The 22,927-nt window shown below is 35.7% G+C and overlaps 1 protein-coding gene and 1 non-coding gene across 2 annotated transcripts; one reads left to right on the forward strand and one right to left on the reverse strand.

Moving 5' to 3' along the window:
• Positions 1–14,829: 14,829 nt before the first annotated feature.
• On the reverse strand, positions 14,830–16,074 carry LOC145049791 (uncharacterized). Its single transcript, XM_078998149.1, has one exon. The coding sequence runs from the start codon at positions 16,072–16,074 to the stop codon at positions 14,830–14,832; it is 1,245 nt and encodes a 414-aa protein (XP_078854275.1).
• Positions 16,075–17,147: 1,073 nt separating this feature from the next.
• LOC145056084 (small nucleolar RNA R71) lies at positions 17,148–17,254 on the forward strand. Its single transcript, XR_013685621.1, has one exon. It is a non-coding gene; the product is annotated as a small nucleolar RNA R71 (small nucleolar RNA).
• Positions 17,255–22,927: the final 5,673 nt, after the last annotated feature.

Consider the following 22,927-nt stretch of genomic DNA (forward strand, 5'->3'; position numbering starts at 1 on the left):
TCATATGCTCTGTCTTCATAGTTTTCAATTATGATGGAGTGACTTTCTCTTGCTGCTTCAACTGCAGTGTTCAACAAAACTACCAAGTTTGTTACATTCCAGCTATTGAATTAAAAAACAAAAAAGCTCACTCAGAAGCATTTTGCCCAAATTATGAAATTACTCACTTCAAGTACTTTCTATGAAGTTCCGAATGATCAGGTGATTCATATGTTCAACGATATGGGACATCAACCCACCCTTATTGTAATAAGCTACTTTAAGAAGTCAAGTCTTCCATGTATATGGAGTTTCTTGTTTGGCATCATTCTAAGGTGCTTGACAGGGAGAAGCTATGGACTTAACAAAGCTAAGCTCGAAGTATACTAAGTCATGACAAGATTATACTATGGTTTGAATGTGGATTATGCTTCTAATCTATGGTAAGAGTTTGGAACTTCGATCTCTCACATGAAGCTAGCAGCTGGTGTGTCGAGTGCTCGATTTTGGGGATTAATTCTTAAGGAGATATATACTCAGTAGGATATTATGTTTCCTTCAGGCGTAGACACTACAGAATTTCCATCGATGGCTACTCCAAGAGTTTCAGTGGATGATGTTAATGTTTTTCCCTATGTTGCTAGTATTCCTGATTCGATACTCAAACTTGTGGATCCCAAAAATCAGTTGTTGGTACAATACTTGGCCTCTATTGATTCTACTAATCCAACTGCAGTTCTTCCACAAAAGGGTGTAGAAGGAACATCTAAAGGCTCGAAGGCTCCAAAAAAGAAGAAACAAGTTGAAAAGAAACAAGTGGTGGATGAGCAGATTGTTAAAGAAACTATTCCCATGAAAATTGGGGTTATTAAATGAATGAAGAAGCCATCAAAGAGGCTTTCTAAATCTCCAATCAAGACAACTATTCAAGAACATGCTTTCGAAAGCATTGAGCCCACTGAATTCGAAACCTTAAAACCTATTTCTTCACATGGTGGTCCAAAGAGGGTTAAAAAGATACAATTTACTAGGAAAGGAGTTCTTTTTCAATATGTTTCAATTCCTGGATCTCCAGCATCGAAGAAACATAGATCTTTTGATGTTGCACAAGAAATAAAGAATCGAAAGCATGTTCAAGTTCAAGCTCCGCTTGAGAACGTGACAGTCGAGACCGAGCATTACAATGAAAGTTACAGGTCAGATATTCGAATCGAGGATTCTTATATTGGTTCACCGCGAAAGGATTCCCTTGTCAAGTCTACTTTCGAGGAGACAAGGACTTCTGGTTTCACTTTAAACATATCTAATACGAATACAAACATCAATTCGGGTAATCCACAACAAACAAATATCCTTGGGAAGGAATTAGTCAAACCATCCGGGGTTTCGAATACCGATTCTAGAAAGAGGAGGACAGAACTCCATAAATCATTGTGGACTTATCTAATAAGGGTACAATTGTCAGCATAGATGAAGGGATACTAAATAATGAATCTATTGTCACAACTACAGTTGAAACTTCAACAACTTTACCACCACCATCATCACCCATTCCAACTTCAGTTCCGGTTTCGACTATATCACCAACATTATTTGGTGTCATGCAAGAACCTATAGCCACTCTCTTTTCATCTCAATCCATTGAAAAGTCACAACATAAAAATAAATATGATGATGTCGATGTCATGGTTTCATTTATAGATCTTTAATTCAACCCTAAAGAAGAAATATTCCTGATGAACTCATCATGTCAGGGAAGGAGTTCAAGATCCTCAATTCCAAAATTAATTCTCTTCTTCAAGTCACAGCAGATACTGGAGGAAAGAACTATGTGACTAGAGCCAAAATGGACTACTTGTTGAAAGCTCAAGAATCTTGTGTGTTAAACTTGATTAAAGGAATTGACAAGAAACAAGCAGAAAGACTCGGTTTTCATTTCAAGAGATTTAATTATGAAATTCAGAAACTTCATGATGATGATAAGGTACAACATACACTTTTCATGGAAAAGGTCAATGAAACGAAGGAGTCTCTTTTTGTTAAGGTTGTTGAGATAAAATCTTTGATAACAGAAGAATTCAAAAAGATGGATGAAAATTACAAAGAGTTGCATGGAAAAGTTGATGTTCTTCTTGGTGTAATTACTTGATTGGGTGAGTTCAATAGTGAGTACACAAAATAGTTTGAATCCAAGTTAGAGAAGGATACAAAGGTGTTTGAAAAGTTGTAGGAATTTCTGTCTGGTATGAAGGAAACTTTGTCAAAGGTTGATCTTTCGAAACAATCAACCATCTCTCCAGAATATCTCTCACAAATGGTTTCGAACATCGAGTCGAATAGTAAAACTCTGCTCAATCCAATACTTGATTATGTACTTTGTTTACCAACCAATGCTCCATGTGTTGCGCAAATCTCGCAATGGGGAGAAAGAGGTGTTGGAGGAGCTATATCCTCAAAAGAGTCTAATAATGAGAAAGGGGTAGTTGTTGGGAAAGTAATTTCAAATCAAATTCCAACTTCAATTTCCATGAAGCCTATAATGGTGTCTTCGATTACAACAACCTCTTCAACAACAAATGTGCCAAAAGCTCCATCAAAAGGCATTTCGATTAAGGAAGGGGAAGGAGGTTCAAGTCTTTCTCTTGTCAAAACAACTTCATCGATTGATCCAAAAGACAAAGGAAAAGTCATTCTTATTGAAAAATCGGATGAGGAAAAGAAGAAGCAACCAACAGCTAAATTAGAATGACAAAGGAAAATAATGAGAATTATGCGTCAAAGGGAGAATGATCCACCAGACCTGAACAAATGTGATCTGAACAAGCACTGGTGTTATGAAACAATTGAAATTGTAGTGTTGGGGAAGAATGATGAATTCCTTAAAAGGCCAAAGAAGAGCTTTGAAACTGAGAATTCGGACTTCAATCAACTCAATTTTACAATCAATCACATGATGTTCACATCTCCACAGTTCAAAGTAGCAGATAACTTCAAAGATAAAAATGAATACAAAAACTTGAAGATTCATTTTCATGCTATCTTGGCGAAAAATGAAGATGATGTGTGGTCGTTGGTGAAAATAGTGAAAGTGATGAAGATTGAGAGGGATACCTTGTTCGAGGGTATGCTTCAAAACTTTCAATATTTTGTTGTGAGATCTAATGATGTTGAATCCGAATTCACATTGCTGACTTTCCACTGATGAACCTGAATAATCTTATTTCGATAACCAAGATCCTAAGCAATGTGGATGTGTAGAAGATCCCTGAATCAAATCGAAATGATTTCATTATTGGCCTTGGTCATATCAATGCTTTTCAGGAAAGCTACTACGAATATCTATCCATTATTGATAAAGATATTGCCTTGGCTATCAAGAAGAATGTGAAAGTGCCTCAAACTCTTGCAAAGGCTAAGTTGAACATCAACGAATTTGAAGACGATGAAATTATCCATCAACCTTATGGTGTGGTTTTTCGGGGAAAGAGCAAGAGGGGAAATGTAATGAAGTTTTTATTTCAGATCACTGATCTTAAAAGATATACAAATTCCCATTTCACCAACATCATGATTCGCATCAACCACTGAAAGAAGAATGATGTTAAAGACAAGGATGACATTAGAAAGATTCTTCTGTGGTACATGGAAGTTCGAAGGGTGCTTCTACAGACAATGTAGTTAATAGCATGATTTTCAACTACTCTCGGTAAGTGGGAGATTGTAGGGGTTAAATGTAATAGTGATTAGTCGAATGTACTTTGTGTCTGTAAAGTGTTAAATGTAAGTCTGGTTTCGACACTCTATCTATTAACAAGTCATATGAGTTTCAAAAATGTAATGTTTTGTCCTTGTTATTTTTTGTGCATTTGTTGTAGCCAACAAATAGGGTAGGTACATAGAGTAGTGTAACAATCAAACTTAGCTTAATTCTCATTTTGTACTCTCAAACACTGTTGTACTCTTCAGACGATATTGAGCCAAACATATCTTATTTTTATTGTGTGTCCATTTACAACTTTCATTGTCTTAATCGTGTTCTTAATCAATCGCTAACTCACATCAGACCTAATCCATACTGATGTGTGTGGACCCTTCAGATCCACCAAAAGGGAAGATAACCACTACTACGTGACATTTACTAATGATTTTAGTAGATATGGGTATGTTTATTTGATTAAACATAAATATAAAACTTTTGAAAATTTCAAAGAGTTTAAGCACGAAATAGAGAGCAAATTAGGCTAGAAGATAAAGATGCTCCGAGCCGAAAGGGGTGGAGAATATCTTAGAATTGAGTTCAACAACTATCTCAAAGAATGTGGAATTGTATCATAATTGACTCCACCCAAAACACTACAACTGAATGGTGTTGCTGATAGGAGATATTGAACCTTGCTAGACATTGTTCATTCCATGATGAGTTGGGCTTCACTTCTTATATCATTTCAGGGGCATGCCTTAGAGAATGCCACCCATTTCCTTAATCTTGTTCCTACCAAAAGGTTTCCAAAAACACCTTATGAAATATGGAGTGGAAAATCTCCATTACTCGTACATATCACGGTCTGGAGTTGTCAGGATTTCATTAGGCACGAGACCCAAGAAGAACTGGAGCCTAGAGTTGAGAAGTGTATATTCATTGGTTACCCACAAAAGTCCTTTGTTTACTTGTTTTACAAACCAAAAGAAAATGTGGTTTTATAGCTCAAAGGGGAGTCTTTTTTGAGAAAGAGCTCATATTGAAAAAGGACAGTGGCAGTACAATTCATCTTGAAGTAATTCAAGATTCAGCCAATGAGGAAACTTTAGTCGACACTAGCACTCAACCTAAGGAAGAAACGCCAGTCGTGTCTACTGACAATTCATTACCTCCTATTCGATCTGGTAGAGTTAGTATGTCATCAAAGTTTTATGGATTTCATATAACTTTTGATGGGGACATATTTATTAGTGATAGAACACTAGTAAATTTAGATGAGCCAACTAACTACAAGGAAACAATGACAGGCCCTGAGGCTGTAAAACAGAAAGAGGATATAAATAGTGAGATTCAATGTATGTATGATAGCTAAGTATGGAATTTGTTTGATTATAAGATCGGTCTGAAGACAATGGGTTGTAAATGGATCTTTAAGAAAAATATTGAAATGGAAGGGAATGTACACATGTTCAAATTTAGGTTTGTGGAGAAGGGCTAAACTCAAACCTAAGGGATTAACTATGATGAGAGCTTCTCACCAATAGCTAAGATCAAGTCGATTAGGATAATGCTTGCCATAACTGGCATTTATGATTATGAGGTTTGAAAAATGGATGTTAAAATCGCTTTCCTTAATGGGAATCTTATTGAGGACGTCTATATGAATTAGCTAGAAGGTTTTGAACATGCCAAATATCCTAATAATGTGTGCAATCTTGAGAAGTCCATTTATGGACTTAACCAAGCATCTCGTAGCTAGAATTTTTTCTTCCATGAAAAAGTCAAAGAGTTCGGATTTTCTAGAAGTGAAGATGGGTCCTACGTGTATGTCAAGGCTAGTATGAGTTTTGTAACCTTTCTAGTTTTGTATGTTGATGACATACTCCTTAAAGGAAACAATGTCCCAACTTTGCAAGAGGTGAAATCTTGGCTTGGGAAATGTTTCGCTATGAAGGATCTAGGAGAGGTGACTTACATTCTTGGAATAAGGTTTTATAGGGATAGAAAGAGGTGTCTAATATGACTTAGCTAGTGTACATACTTGGATAAAACATTGAAATGTTTCAATATTAAGAATTCCAAGAAAGGGGATGTGCCCATACATCATATTGTTAAATTGATTAAGACTCAATGTCCCAGTAGTGATAAAGAGATAGATGTCGTGAGTCGAGTCCCATATGCTTCAACTATAAGATCGATCATGTATTTTATGACTTGTACTCATCCTGATGTGTGTTATGCATTAATAAAGGTTAGCTGATATGAGGACAATCCTGGTGGAATTCATTGGACAACAGTAAAGAATATTTTGAAGTATTTACGGGAAACCAAAGAAATATATATTATAGTTTTCTACGACAAAGACAAGTTAATAGTGAGTGGTTATAGTGATGCCAACTTTCAAACGGATAAAGATAACAATTTTTCGCAATGCAGCTGGGTATTCCTACTAAATGGGGGAGCGGTGACTTGGAAAAGTTCCAAGCAGAAAATGGTGGCTGGTTTTACTTGTGAGTCAGCGTATATCACAGCAAGTTAGGCAACAAATGAAGTGACTTGGTTTCATTAATGATCTTGGAGTTGTTCCATCAATCTTAGAACCCATAGATATTTTTTGCGAAAATAAACATGTATTTACTTTAACAAAAGAACCAAAGGATCATAGGAGGTCAAGGCACATTTTAAGAAAATATCATTATATCTGACATAGATTTGAAGATGGCGATCTCGTGGTGAATTGATTATAATCAGAGGATAATTCTATTGATCCTTTTACAATGGAATTATGCAAGAGCAAGCACTTCAAGCATGATATGAGCATTGGATTAAGAGATAATATGTAATTTTAGTGATTAGTTTATAGTTTGAAACAATGTAACAAGATAAAATGTAATTGTTTTGGTGATTATATAATAGAGACTTATTTATAATTTTGTTAACTAACATCTTAAATTATTATTCTTGTGTTTCATTTTCCAAGTTTACTTCCTGTGTATTAGGTTAGTCAAAATGTCACATTAGGTAATACTTTTGGGAGTAAGTAGTGATTTAAGACTGTCATGGAGTATTAGTAGATTGTCCATTGTGATTTGACATAGCGTGAAGATTGCTACTATACTCATGAGTACTTAAAATGGGATTTTAGGTATTAGAAAACTCGAGCTTAGAGATTACCTCCAATTTCTACGTCCAATTGATTGGTACCAAAACCCTAGCTATAATAACTAGGTATATGTCTAGTATGTATCCTATTTGATTAACGAATGTCCTTTTACACGATCATACAAGAACGTTAATTTAACAAACCAAGAATAGTTTGTACTTTGCAGTTCTATTTTAATGTTTAATATTGTATTATTTGATTGCAAAATTGATACGATCTTGTTGTAGATTCAACATCATTACTGATGTGTGTTAACTCAACTAGTTTTAATCCTACTTTTAATTATAAAATTGACACACGAAGGCAGTGGATGTATCAATTGTGGTGTAGCGAAATAAATAGGGCATCAAACTCAGGGAACGGAAAATTAAAACTAAAGACTAGAATTAACTAAAAACAAGTAATAGAAAATAGGGGTTTCTCTAGTTTTGCAAGACTAGAAACTTAACTAAAACTTAACTACTCAACTAAAAGCTGAAAACACGTAAAAAGAAACTAAATTCAATGATCAAAAAGGGTTTCTGTTTAGGTTCAACTCATTTACTCCTATGGTTAATTTTTATGATAATATAATAGATTAATTGTTATTGGTTACCGACTCTGGTGATTAGATTTGCGTTCGCTATTACTAATCCTTAGAAAACACACAAATTCAAGCAATGGCCAGTTGACTAAACTAATAGATTTCCTAGGTTAATTATTAGGGTTAAATAAGACTTGTAGTTAGCTAATTAAATTTGGTGATTCAGTTAACCTCTTGTTGATGGTGTATCACACAATCTCACACATTAATTTACTCATTCTCTAATTAATCCTAGTTTCATGTTCATTATTCCTAGGCATATAGTATTGTGTTCACATAAATTATATGAGATAAGAAATTAAGAGATGTTCATGCAGCTTAATCACTTAGCAATTAACAGAAAATAGTTATGGTTAATGCATAATGGTCTTTAACAAGCTTAATTTAACAATATCACCAACTAACAATTAATCAAAAAAGTGAATTAAACCATAGGAACAAAATTGTCTTCCCCAAACAGAAACTAACGAAATTAGTTGATGATTTCAGTGTATGAAAGCTTAAAAACGAATTCAAATAAACCTAACATAATTCTATTCAAAGGAAAAGCGGAAAATTAAACCTAAAGTGCCTTAATCTCTTAAGAATGAAGGATTAGGGTTCTTCAACGTTTTCCAGAGCTCCAAGGGCTTCCTTGATTGCTAAGTGTTTCCACCAAAAAAATCCAGAGAGTCTTCAATTCGGGTTTGTGAAGTCTGTTTATAATTTTCTCAAAACACGGGCTACTCGTCGAGTAGACAACTGACTCGTCGAGTCCCCCTTGAGGAATCCGTATATGGCAAGGACTCCATGTGTTGCTTCGCGAACCTTCGTGTCTACTCGTCGAGTAGATGACCCTACTCACCGAGTTGCTTCAGAATTAAGCCTTTTTCTTCTTTCTTTCGTTCTCGAGCTTTCGTTCATGTCTCCTGCTTCCTTTTGCTTCCGAGCTTCATTTTTGGACTGAAAATATAATTTGAACAATATTAAGTATCTTTTGTCCATAATATTCGATTAATTAGCCAATAAATGATAAAAATCCAACATAAAAATATAGCTAATTATGCAAATATCAAAATACCCCACACTTGACTTTTTCTTGCCCCCAAGAAAAACTGAAATTAAGCACACTAATATTACATAGACAATCCCAATCCAACCCAACCATTATGACAAGACCGCAACACATGCATTTGTGTCTAAATAGTTTTCCTAAGGACCCCCCTTAATTCTAAATACTCACAATCCTCATAAACACTCGCCCACTTTTTCCGAACAATGCTCATTTTATGCGTCTTCCGAATCCATCCACAAAAAACCTCCTAGTCTCAAGGTGTTTTTGGTTGAGCAACCCAAGCATACATATTCTAAAAATTACAATTCTTCGATACCACTATGGAGCTTTTTGGAATTCTTCACTTTCTTGATAATTTGAACTTTGATTTCTTGGAATTTTTCAAATTTGCCAACGTTTTTATTTTCTTTGATTTTTGGGTATCTTCAACTTTTGAACTTTTGGAATTTTGATCTTTTGATCTTCACTTTAACTGCTCCAAAATTCTTACAACTTTTCTTGTAATTCTCTCTCTCTTTTTTTACATGTAACTCACTTTTTTTTCACTCAATACCTACATGCTTAAGCAAGGGCGCTCAACTTCAAGCTTTATTGATTAAGGATAATAATTTTCCTGGATACATTTCAAGTACACGATGCTAAACTTATTGCATCCCTCAAACTAAGCTAGGTTGTGTTTTTGTCCCATGATTTCACTAGAATAAAGGAGACCACAAATGCATTATAACGTATGTAGGCTCAACTAAACATTTGGGTCTTCAAAGAATCATCAAACATAATACTAGCATGAACCCTAATTGATTTTACCAAAATTGTCTAATTTAGCCCTAGCCATTTTTTATGCACAATTTCAAAAATTTCAAAATTTAACAAAAGTTTTAACTAATGTAACCAACCCCTACCCCACAGTTAATTCATGAAATGTCCCCACTGCATATTATTCATGATAAATAAGAAAATAAAGAGAGAATAGGAACAAACTCCCCTGGGGTAGTAATGGCGAGGTCGGTATTTCTTCTCTTTTAACTCCACTTCAAATGACTTTAGACATGGGAACAACTCATCCATGCCTTAGGTGTCATATCTTGTGTGGGAAAGCTCCAAAAATTGCAGGAAAGATACCCGTAAATCTTCAAAAATCAAACTCTAAGGAATATGAGTGAGACCCGTAGTGAATATGAGCAGAATATAAACCTTGAGAATGAAAAAGTGATAAACTCGTTGAGTTTATACGACAACTCGACGTGTTGCAACGTATCAAGCAGAAAAATCATGGAATTGAACTCGGACTCGTCGAGTAGGTAATGTGCACTCGGCGAGTCCATCGCTGAGTGGAAATATAAATATTCTGCTTTTGGGTTCCATTTCTGATATGGCTGGGTATGATAACTCAGTGTGTTTTCTTCATTTTTCTTCAACAAATAACACTCTAAGACCCTCCTTGAGAACATACTCGACCCTAAACTCATGCACATTCTCATCTAGACCCGATCCTCACTCTAACCTTGATAATTGAGACTCTTGCATGCATCCAATCCTTCAATCTGAAAAGAAAACAACCACAAGTGATAAAAGAAAACAAATTCCTACTTAAACATCCTACAAGTTCAACACCCAAAACAAAGAAAAGTAAATAGTATTAAACATCAAAAACACAATAAAATAAAGCATCAATCTTCCTCCTCGTCTTCATCTCCTCCGGCTCCACTTCCGCCCGCTTGGTTTCTTCTCGCTTGCACCCTTTCATCCCAACTGGACACATACGGGAATCCGGGCTTTAATGTAAAATGCATTTGTTCAAACAAATAAGCAAATGACTCATTGACATAGTTCACGCCCCTCCCGAGGTCAATCTGGTATCTTTGCAGCTCAATATTATACCAATCCATAGGTAGCTCCTCATCCATCGGAATAACCGATGGGTCTTGTGGCACTCGCTCTCTTCTTTGTCTCACCCTCCCTCCTAGTTCTTCCGGCACTAACGGTTCATCATCATTTGGAATACTAACATGCCCCCTCCATAATCCTCAATGATCCTAGCTCTCCTAAATAATGTTGTGCTGAAGGGAGGACTAGGAATCGTAGTCAATGCCCTTGCCTCTTGTCGGTCCAAAATACCATAAGTTCTCGCAAGCCGTGTAACAAACATGCCACCATTGATTTTTGAAGTCACTCGCTCTTTGAATGCCCCCTCTGCCAAGTATTTTTCCATGCAATATGGCAAATTGCAAAATACATTAGGCGTGATAATACTCCACATGTAAAAGATGTCAAGAGTGGGGACTTTGTCGTCATCCTTTCGCATGTTTATAGAGCTCGCGATCAGCCGATGTATTAAGCGATGAATCGAGGAACGGATGCTCCCCTCTTGGGCGGATGAAGGAATGTAAACCCGGTTGGCAATGGTGGTCCACCAAGTAGAGGCAACCACATCCTTGGGCAAGTCTTTATGGCACTGCTCCAAGAATGACTCAAAAGTCTCGGACATGATCTCATTCTGATAAAAAATACCAAGCCTCCATGCCAGCTCTGCCATGCTGCACTGGCGAAACTCTCCTCCAAGGCAGAATGAAATAATATTCGGACTATAGTAGTCATCACCGCCCCGGAAAGAGATGGTGGCAAAGAACTCCTAGCAAAGCTCTTGATACACGGGGTTCTTGAAGCTTGAACAACCAACTCCACCCGTCACAGATTATTTGTACCCCATTAACTTCACAAGACTTGACCGAATAATGGTTCAACGTTTCTTCTAACCCAACTTGCCCTATCCATGACTAGTCCAACTCATTAGGAACATATATTTCCTTCCGCTTCAAAGCCTCCAGCTTGCTTTTTGTACGTGTGAGTGAAGACTTGTTGGTGATGCTTGGAAAAGTCAACCATGGGATGACCCCATAACCGCCTCCTCGTGAGCTTTGACCTCTCCTAGACATGGTTCCTGCAAAACAAAGAAACAAGAAAACCACAAGCAAAATACCGAAAATATTAAAAATGGTAGAATACTGGGCATCAGCAGCATGGACTCGCCGAGTCCACAAACTGCTCGATGAGTACGACGAACTGTGGGAGTCCAAATCTGTTCTGATGAAATTAACCAGCCAAATCCATAAATTATTTCAGGGGTTTGCTTCGGTATGTTCCAGGAGCATCTGATTGTAAAAAAATTACGTCTAAAACGTCTTAATTTGTCAAAAATCAAAACCCTAAAATCCAAGTCTTCCCAAAATCGGGATTTTCCAGAAATTAAGGGTGATATTTCACCAAAGATCAAAACTTGTAAAGGATTAAGAGCTAAAGTTGTTACCTTGTTGGTTGATTTCGCAAAAGAAGAGAAGATTCAAGATGAAGGCCTGAGAGAGTGCACGTCGAGTATGGGGGTGGCGGCTTGTATGATTGGCTGAAAGTGTTTGCAATTTAGGGTAAAAACCCCTATTTTACAGAATGTAAAATAAAAAATCTTTTTTTTTTTCGGTTAATATATGGACTCGGCGAGTAGATGCATGATTCAGCGATTTTTTGGGATTTCTGAAATGGACTCGCCGAGTAGACTTAGAGACTCGTCAAGTTTTTCATTATGTGAAAATTTTGATTTTGCAAAATAAAATGTATGCCACCCCACACTTGAGCATTGCTTGCCCTCAAGCAATCATTTTAAACACAGAAGAAGATTGATAAAAACAAATCCTAATAAAAATAAAATAAAAAATAAACAAAAAAGAGAAGAAAAAGAAAGCAAACTCTAAACGCGGGTTGCCTCCCGGAAGCGCTTCTTTTTAAGGAGTCATTAGTTGGACTCCTTCTCTCTTACGTTGCTGTAATCCCTTCCAACAACAGTCCTTCTTCAAGTTCTTCATTTCTCGGAATTCCTTCTTCATATCTTTTCACCCTATGACCATTGACCTTGAAATGAGTCCCATCTCTTGATATTAGCTCGATAGCTCCATGTGGAAAAATTTTCTTTACTATAAATGGACCATCCCATCGTGTCTTAAGCTTGCCCGAAAATAGTTTGAGCCTTTAATTATAAAGTAACACCTTTTGTCCTTCGTAAAAGTCCTTATTACCCTTGATTCTTTTGTCATGCCAATTCTTGGTCTTTTCTTTGTAAATCAAGGAACTAGTGTATGCCTCGTTCCTTAGTTCTTCAAGGGCATTCATTTGCATCAATCGATTGTTTCTAAGTTCAACCAAATCAAAATTGCACATTTTTAAAGCCCAAAATGCCTTATGCTCAATCTCAACTGGCAAGTGGCAACTCTTCCCATAAACCAACCGATATGGTGTAGTACCAATAGGTGTTTTGAAAGCTGTTCTAAACGCCCATAGTGCATCATCAAGCTTATCCGACCACTCTTTTCTATTACTTCTAGCCGATCTTTCTAATATTCTCTTCAACGCCCTATTTGTAACTTCAGTTTGCCCACTAGTTTGAGGATGATAGGATGTTGAAAATCTATGGTGGACACCATATTTTTGCAACACCTTAACTAATTTATCATTGGCGAAGTGGGTGCCTCGATCGCTAATTAGAGCCCTCGGAACTCCAAATCTTGAAAATAATTTCATGAGAAAACATACCACTACTCGAGCATCATTCGTGGGTAATGTTTGTGCCTCCGCCCATTTGGATACATAATCGACTGCTACCAAAATGTATTTATTTCCCTTTGACATTAGGAAAGGTCCCATGAAGTCAATTCCCCAAACATCAAATATTTCACAAACTTGAATGCTATTTTGGGGCATCTCGTTGCGTGATGAAATGTTTCCCGACCTTTGGCATGAATCGCATTCTTTGACAAATTTTGTAGCATCTTTAAAGATATTAGGCCAATAAAAACCCGAATCAAAAACTTTCTTGGCCGTATATTGCGCTCCATGATGTCCCCCGATGGGCCCGCCATGACAATGCTCCAAGATTTCCCGACTTTCTTTCCCGTATACACATCTTCTTATCATACTATCAGCACAGCTACGAAAGAGGTATGGCTCATCCCAAAAGTAATGCTTGATTTCTGAAAGGAACTTCTTCTTTTGTTGGTGGGTTAAGTCTTTTGGGATGTATTCACTAGCTAAATAGTTAGCTATATCTACAAACCATGGAATCTCTCCTGCTATAACCAATAAATACTCTTTGGGAAATTCATCTCCAATCTTGTTTTCTTCTAACTATTCCAAGTGCGGGTTTTCCAATCTCGATAGATGATCGGCAGCCACGTTTTCCATCCCCTTCTTATCTCGTATTTCAATGTCAAATTCTTGTAGTAGCAATACCCAACGAATCAACCTTGGCTTAGCATCTTGTTTAGCAAAAAGATACTTAAGGGCAGAATGGTCGGTAAAAACTATGGTTTTTGACAAAACCAAATATGAGCAAAACTTATCAAATGCAAAGACCACTGCTAGTAGCTCCTTTTTTTTAGTAGTGTAGTTCTCTTGTTTTGGGTTCACGGTCTTACTTGCATAATAGATTGGTTGAAAATGCTTGTCAATTCTTTGTCCAAAACAACTCCCACCTCAAAGTTACTAGCATTACACATTAGTTCAAAAGGAAGACTCCAATTTGGAGCTACCATAATAAGTGAAGTAGTCAACCTTTCCTTCAACAAATTAAATGCTTCAAGACATTCTTTAGAAAAGTTGAATGGGGCGTCCTTCAAAAGAAGTTGAGTCAAGGGTCTTGTGATCTTCGAAAAGTCTTTAATAAAGCGCCTATAAAACCCCGCATGGCCTAAAAAGCTTCTTACCCCCTTGACATTTGTTGGAGGTGGCAATTTGGCTATAGTGTCCACCTTTGCTCTATCCAACTCTATCCCCATCCTTGAGACATTGTGTCCTAGCACAATTCCTTCCTTCACCATAAAATGACACTTCTCCCAATTAAGGACAAGGTTAGTCTTCTCTTATCTTGCTAACATTAGATCCAAGTTGGACAAGCAATCTTCAAAAGAGGACCCAAAAACCGAGAAGTCATCCATAAAAACCTCCATAAACTTTTCGATCGTATCATGGAAGATAGCCATCATGCACCTTTGGAAAGTAGCTGGTGCATTGCATAACCCAAAAGGCATGCGTCTATATGCGAATGTTCCACTCGGTCATGTAAAAGTGGTCTTCTCTTGGTCTTGTGGGTCGATTGGAATTTGAAAGTACCCCGAAAACCCATCGAGAAAATAATAATAAAGATGACCGGAAAGCCTCTCAAGCATTTGATCGATAAAAGGCAATGGAAAGTGATCCTTGCATGTGGCCTCATTTAGCTTCCTATAGTCGATTCAAACTCGCCACCTGGTTACCGTCCTTGTTGGAATTAATACGTTGTTTTCATTAGCCACTACCATCATACCTCATTTCTTCGGAACCACTTGGATTGGACTCACCCATGGGCTATCAGAGATCGAATAAATGATTCCAACATCTAGTAATTTCACCACCTCCTTTTTCACAACTTCTTGCATGTTCGGGTTGAGTCTTCTTTGGTGTTCTACTACAACTTTTGATCCATCTTCTAAGTTGATTTTGTAGGAACAATAAGCCAGACTGATTCCCTTTATGTTGGTTATCTTCCATATTATAGCACCTTGCCTCTTCTTTAGTACACCCACAAGGCTCTCCTTCTCATGTTTGGCCAAATCAGCAGCTATAATTACAGCTTTTTGCTGGTCATCTTCAAGAAATGCGTACTCCAAGTGATCTGGTATTGCCTTGAGCTCAGTTTTTGTGTTCTGAATGTTGAATACATCGAGTCCAGTAAGGGGACTCGTCGAGTTCGGTGTAATATTCGTGACTGTTTGGGGTTCTGCGAATGGACTTGCCGAGTCGGTCGAGGCTACTCGGCGATTCGAGCTTTCTGCACTTCCGATGAAATCGTTATAATCAGCTTCCTCGAGCAGTCTTTCTAATTCCAACAGGTCCCTTTCAGCATCAAACTCTTCTTTAAATGAGACAGTGGACTTTCTTGGTTTTTCTTCATTCCAATCTTCCAACAATTCTTCCAACATGTCAATCAAAAATGTCGTGTCATCGCTACTCCTTGCATGCTTCATGGCTTGATCAACTCCGAAAGTGACTGATTCGTCTCCTACCCGAAGGGTAAGTTTAGAATCTTGCATGTCGACGATAGCACTTGCTGTATTAAGAAAAGGTCTTCCTAATATGATCGGGACTTGGGGATCTGCTTCCATGTCTAAAACTATAAAGTCTGCAGGGAACACAAACTTGTCCAGTTTCACCAAAAGATCTTCACAAATTCCCCTAGGAAATGTAACCGTCTTGTTTTCTAGGTGTATTGCCATACGAATGGGCCTTGGCTTGGGAAGATCTAACTTTTTGAAAAACAAGTAAGGCATGAGATTTACACTTGCCCCTGAATCAGCTAATGCATAAATGGTAGCTAAGTTTCCAAATTGGCAGGGTAATGTTAAACTTCCCGGATCTCCTTTCTTTTTAGGAAGTTTGTTCAACATAGCAGCTGAACAGTTCTCTTTTAGGACCACCTTCTTCACTTCTTCCATCTTCCTTCTATTAGTTAGAAGCTCCTTGAGAAATTTGGCGTATTTTGGCATTTGAGAAACCACTTCTATGAATGGCATATTAATTTGAAGAGCCTTTATGTGTTCTAGGAACTTCTAGTAGTCTTCTTCATTCTTTTCTTGTCTAGCTCAGGCTAGATATGGCAGTGGAGGCTGATATGGCTTAACAGGAGGCTTAATTTTCTGATCAGGTGTCGGACTCATCGAGTCCATATCCTGTACTCAATGAGTAGGGTCTGGGTTCAGCTGGGTCTGATTTTGGTTCTGCCCTTCTACCTCCTTCTCTTGTACCAGCTTCAGATCTTTTTTCTGAATAGGGGCCAGAGGGGTTATAATTTTCCCACTCCTAGTTCTGACAATGTTTATATGTGTGCCTTTCGGGTTACTTTTGGTATTGCTCGGAAGTCCACCCGGTCTTCTCTTATTCACTTGTTGTGCAAGTTGCCCTAGCTGCTTTTCTATGTTGAGAATAGTTGCTTGCTGATTCCTAGGCAAAGCTTGTTGATCTTTCATCATAAGTTGGTGTTCTCTCAACATATTTTGTTGATCTTTAAGTGTAGCATCGGTATCATTGTGTCGTTTCTCGGATGCGGCTATGAATATTGTAAGAATCTCTTCCAAATCAACTCTTTTTTCCATAACATGTTCCTCCTTTTAATAGAAACCCCGTTCTTTTTGCTTGAATTTCTCCTCCTTTGCCTTTTTGTACTCGTCATACGAGAGCCATTCCTTCTTCGATTTTCTCCAATTATCATCAAATCTGTTGCCACTTGAATAGAATACTTGAGCCTTCTTGTTTCCATTCTCATCCAAATCACAATCTTTAGTGAGGCGAGGTCCTCTATAATTCTCACATCCAACCTGAATAGCATGGACTCCATCTTAGTCATCCTCTTATCTAAACTATCTAGTTTAGCCATCATTGCCGCCATGCTATCGTTAACAGTGTTCACTACCCCCTACTTACTTCATTTCATGGTTTATGATATTCTCTAGAGTGTTTAGAGAACTCCTCAATTAATTCCTTGATCACCGGGGGTGCCTTCTTTTTGATGGGTCCTTGCGAGTCAAGGAGCTTGCTAGTTGTTACATTGACTCCATCATAGAAAATGGAGACTTCTTGTTGGATATTAAGATCATGATGTGGGCAATTCCTTAGTAGACTTTTGTATCTATCCCATGTCTCATAAAGGGACTCTCCAGCTTGTTGTTCAAAGTTGGCAATAGCTTTCTTCAACTTGGCTATTTTCGAAGGTGGGCAAAACTGGTCAATAAATTCTTCTTTTATCTAAACCCCTGTAGTGATGGATCCAGGAGGGAGTGACTTGATCCAATCCTTTGCAGCACCTTTGAATGTAACTGGAAGCATACGAAGCAGCTGGGTTTCGCGAGGCACATTTGGAACATTAAAATAATCAGCTACATCATTGACTTCATCCAAGTGTTTATAGGCATCTTCGTGGTCTTTTCCGTAGAAGGGGATCTCCTTGAGTTGAGCAAGTATGTGACCCTTAAGCTCAAAAGTGGCAGTCGCGGGAATTGCGGGTTGCTCAAGTCCCGGGCCGGTGTCATCTTGTATCCTCTTCTTCCATTCGCCCATGGGAACTTCATCGATGTTCGCCATGGTGTTGTCAAAGTCACCTTCTAAATCGCTACCTTCTTCAAATTCGCTTTCTTCCCTTTCAGACTTGTTCACAATGTCTTCTTTGATTGGGTCTTCGTTTGCCAAGAAAGAGGTGCTGGATGTTCCTGATTTGTTGCTCTTTTTCTTGCTAAAAACGGATTTGAGATTCCTCAAAGGTGAGTTCTTTGAAGAAGCGGATTCTCCAACGGCTTTTCCTTTGTTCTTCTTTAGACATGACTCTGGATCTTCAAGTGGAGGAACCAAAGGCGTATTGGAGACTCGGATCATGTAACAACTGCAACCAAAGTAAGAAAAACGTGTAAAAAGAACAAAAAGAAAATAAAAATAAAAAGTGTGAAACAGCAATGGGCTCGCCGAGTAGCTTCGACTGCACTCGGCAAGTTCAAGGCAGAAACAGAAAAAATTCTAATTAAATTTCTGAAACAGAAAACTATTAAAACTAATCCTAATAAGTAAATTACCTAAAAATAACTTTGTGCAAGATAAATCTCACACAAAGGATCGATAAAACTAGAAATTAGTGCTAATTTTTGAACCGTTCCCCGACAACGGCGCCAAAAACTTGATGTGTGTTAACTCAACTAGTTTTAATCCTACTTTTAATTATAAAATTGACACACGAAGGCAGTGGATGTATCAATTGTGGTGTAGCTAAATAAATAGGGCATCGAACTCAGGGAACGGAAAATTAAAACTAAAGACTAGAATTAACTAAAAACAAGTAAGAGAAAATAGGGGTTTCTCTAGTTTTGCAAGACTAGAAACTTAACTAAAACTTAACTACTCAACTAAAAGCTGAAAACACGTAAAAAGAAACTAAATTCAATGATCAAAAAGGGTTTTTGTTTAGCTTCAACTCATTTACTCCTATGGTTAATTTTTATGATAATATAATATATTAATTGTTATTGGTTACCGACTCTGGTGATTAGATTTGCGTTTGCTATTACTAATCATTAGAAAACATACCAATTCAAGCAATGGTCAGTTGATTAAACTAATAGATTTCCTAGGTTAATTATTCGGGTTAAATAAGACTTGTAGTTAGCTAATTAAATTTGGTGACTCAGTTAACCTCTTGTTGATGGTGTATCACATAAGCTCACACATCAATTTACACATTCTCTAATTAATCCTAGTTTCATGTTCATTATTCCTAGGCATATAGTATTGTGTTCACATAAATTATATGAGATAAGAAATTAAGAGATGTTCATGCAGCTTAATCACTTAGCAATTAACAGAAAATAGTTATGGTTAATGCATAATGGTCTTTAACAAGCTTAATTTAACAATATCACCAACTAACAATTAATCAAAAAAGTGAATTAAACCATAGGAACAAAATTGTCTTCCCCAAACAGAAACTAACGAAATTAGTTGATGATTTCAGTGTATGAAAGCTTAAAAACGAATTCAAATAAACCTAACATAATTCTATTCAAAGGAAAAGTGGAAAATTAAACATAAAGTGCCTTAATCTCTTAAGAATGAAGGATTAGGGTTCTTCAACGCTTTCCAGAGCTCTAAGGGCTTCCTTGATCGCCAAGTGTTTCCACCAAAAAAATCCAGAGAGTCTTCAATTCGGGTTTGTGAAGTCTATTTATAATTTTCTCAAAACAGGGGCTACTCGTCGAGTAGACAACTGACTTGTCGAGTCCCCCTTGAGGAATCCGTATACGGCAAGGACTCCACATGTTGCTTCGCGAACCTTCGTGTCTACTCGTCGAGTAGACGACCCTACTCGCCGAGTAGCTTTAGAATTAAGCCTTTTTCTTCTTTCTTTCGTTCCCGAGCTTTCGTTCATGTCTCCTGCTTCCTTTTGCTTCCGAGCTTCTTTTTGGGACTGAAAATATAATTTGAACAATATTAAGTATCTTTTCTCCATAATATTCGATTAATTAGCCAATAAATGAGAAAAGTCCAACATAAAAATATAGCTAAATATGCAAATATCAATTACTATTATATTTTACAATTTATACAACAAATTCTATTGGACCCCTTAAATCCATTTCAATTTTGAAGTTGAAAATGTAAGAATCTTGAGATACAATGCTTAAATTCTAAAGTTTAAAGCCTAGGAGCGACAATAATTTGTAATTAAACCGGAATAGTTCACCTAGTTGATGAGTTTAAAATTTTAAAATACTATAGTATCTGAAATTAAATTATTTTTGATAGCAGTAGAAATTCCCGATACATAGTTTTCTTGAACTCCTAAAATAATGTTCATTCTTATTATAGATAAAAGATATGAAGGATCTGTATCTACTTGATTTGAAAGACATTCACTAGAAACTTCTTGACAAATTGCAGCAGGTAAGTTAGTCGCACACATACATACATAGAGACACACATGTGATCTAATGAGAAATGAAAATTTGTTGAGAGGAAAGGGAATGATTGTCAATTTTGTAGGGGTGGTGTTTTTGTTGGATTAGTGTCTAAGTCCACAACTATAATTGGTATGTACTTGACTCGAGAGTAGCATGGTCCATTTCGGTTGCATATCACCAGGACAATTTGATAGGATGAGCTTTTGAGAAGAGGTTATTTATGATTTGTTAATATATTATAAGTTCTAATATATGAATATGAAATCATATTATTTAAATTAGTATTGATCAAGAATTAGTTTGGAATTAATTTTGTGACCAAAAGAGACTAATTAAATAAATGGGGATTGATTTGGTAAATCATTCATTTTTATAAGTGGGCTTCTGATCCATAGTTCTTTATGTTAGGCTAAACCCATGTGGTGAACCATGGATACCCCAGGGAGGTTAAAACCCATGGAAAGTCATGCACATTAAGGTTTGCATGGTGTAACCCTAATTAAACCACACTATATAAGAAGTACCTTAGCCTCCAAAATAGGGCACTAGTTCTTGAAAGATCATTGAGCCGATTTTTATGTGAGGATATTCTCTCAAAAGTCATCCTTTGTCCAAAGGTGTGTTGTGATTCAATTTGAGGCATTCATACTATTGGTGCTAAGAACGTGCTAAGTTTTTAAAGGCCAAAACTACAAGCTACAACTAAGAGGTAATTCTATAATTCATTTCTATGATGTTTATGTCATTTGTATGCTAGTTGTAAGTTTAATGCTTTGGAAACAATATTGCATGTATAATTAGAGAAAACATAGATCCAAAGCATATAGGGTTTGTTATGATTCATTTTGTTGTCAAATCATGCTAATAGTTAAAATAATCGTGCCTTACAATAGTAATTCACAAACAATATTATGAATCATATAAGGTAAACATCATCAACCATATGTTTTATCGAAATCATAAACAAATTTGGGTTTTATATAAAAATATGTAAACATCCGTCTCTATTTAACAAGAGTTTCTGGTGTGTTTGTGTATTTTAATAAAAAGTAAAGTCTAGTTTATAACCAAATAACTTTTGTTGGAAAATAAACAAACTGACTAACCACTAAGTGACATGTGACATCTAAGAAATGTGTTGGTTAGACTCTTTTATGGAACAAATATACTTTTTGTGGAACAAATATACTTTTTTATATTTGTGTATGATATCATCCTTTTTACATTTTTCTATTACAGAAGTTTAGTTTTAGGTTTTTTTTCATATTAAGGCCTTGTATATTGAAAAATTTACCAAACTATAGGACTGTACTTTTAATTATTGAGCAAGTGTTAAATTGCAATTGTTCAATTATTGATTGCAAGGGTTGAATCGCAATTTCTCAATTACTGAGCAAGGGATGCAATTCTAGGAACTCCATATGGTGGACGGTTTTGGAGGGGGGTTCGAAAATGATTCTGTAACCCTCCTGGTAACTAACAAGGATAACTGCTTTGAGTTGATTAAACTGTAATATTTAATTATAATTGAATATAAAACCCGTGAGAACCACGATTATAAAATTCATTAAACTTTCATATTAAAAAATCAAAATTATTAATTAATTATTACTTAAGAGGTATTTTTTTAGTTATATAAAATTATAATCGTTGATTTAAATAATACGTGATTTTTTTTCACCTTATAATCTGTATTAATTTTATTTTATTTTTTAATCTAATGTTATTAATTTAATATAATTATAGTGAGAAAATTTAAAATTTGAAATTTAAAATGGAGAATCAATTATTAATTTAATGTAGTTAGAGTGAAAAATTTTAAATTTAAAATGGATAATTAATAGTTTGACAAGTGGCATGACAAATGACATATAATATTAATGAGTAGTTGTAATACTATGACACTTGTCAATAGAAAAATAAAACTATTCCTTTATTAAAATAGGGATATATATATATATATATATATATATATATATATATATATATATATATATATATATATATATATATATATATATATATACTAGTTTATAACCCGTGGAACCACGGTTACTATGGCCGGCTCAATGTTTTGTAAAACTAAGCAATGACTTAGGGCCCCAAATTCTAAAGGGCATCCAATTTTAAAACTTATTTTCTTAATTATATTTGTATATATACGTATTTCTTGGGTTATAAAGGCAAGTTGGAGCATGAGTTGGTGGTAAAAGCGGTGGTTTAGCACCCCAAGGGTCTTAGGTTCAAATCTCTTTACTTACCTGAACGTCCCCAATTTTTTTGTTTTCTTAGAGCCCCTAAAAAGGTTGAGCCGTCCCTGACGGTTACAAAATTAATTAAAATTTTATAGTAAAAACTTAAAATTATTAATTAATTATTTTAAATAAATTATTAATTAAGAGTTTTTTTAGTTATATAAATTTTAATCATTGATTTAAATAATTATGTGAAATTATATCATTTATATTATTTTTATTTTAATTTTTATTCTAATGTTATTAATTTAATGTAATTAAAGTGGAAATTTTAAAATTTGAAATTTGAAATGGAGTTGACAAGTGGTATATATTAATTAGGAGAGATAATAAGGTGACACATGACAAAAGGAGAATAAAATATGCATTAATTAGGAGGCCTAATAATGTGACACATGTCAAAAGGAGAATAAAACTATTCTTTTATTAGAATACTAGTTTATAACCCGTGGGAAACACAGTTACAAAATAAATTAAACTTTATAGTGAAAACTCAAAATTATTAATCAAATATTTTAAATAAATTATTAATTAAAAGATATTTTTTTAGTTATATAAAATTATAATTGTTAATTTAAATAAATATATAAATTATATCATCTTATAAATGTATTAATTTTGTTGTAATGTAATTAATTTAATATAATTAGAGTGAGAAATTTAAAATTAAGAAT

Source organism: Lactuca serriola, chromosome 5 (assembly GCF_051521515.1).
Source record: "Lactuca serriola cultivar US96UC23 chromosome 5, Lser_US96UC23_V15, whole genome shotgun sequence".
Lineage (NCBI taxonomy): Eukaryota > Viridiplantae > Streptophyta > Magnoliopsida > Asterales > Asteraceae > Lactuca > Lactuca serriola.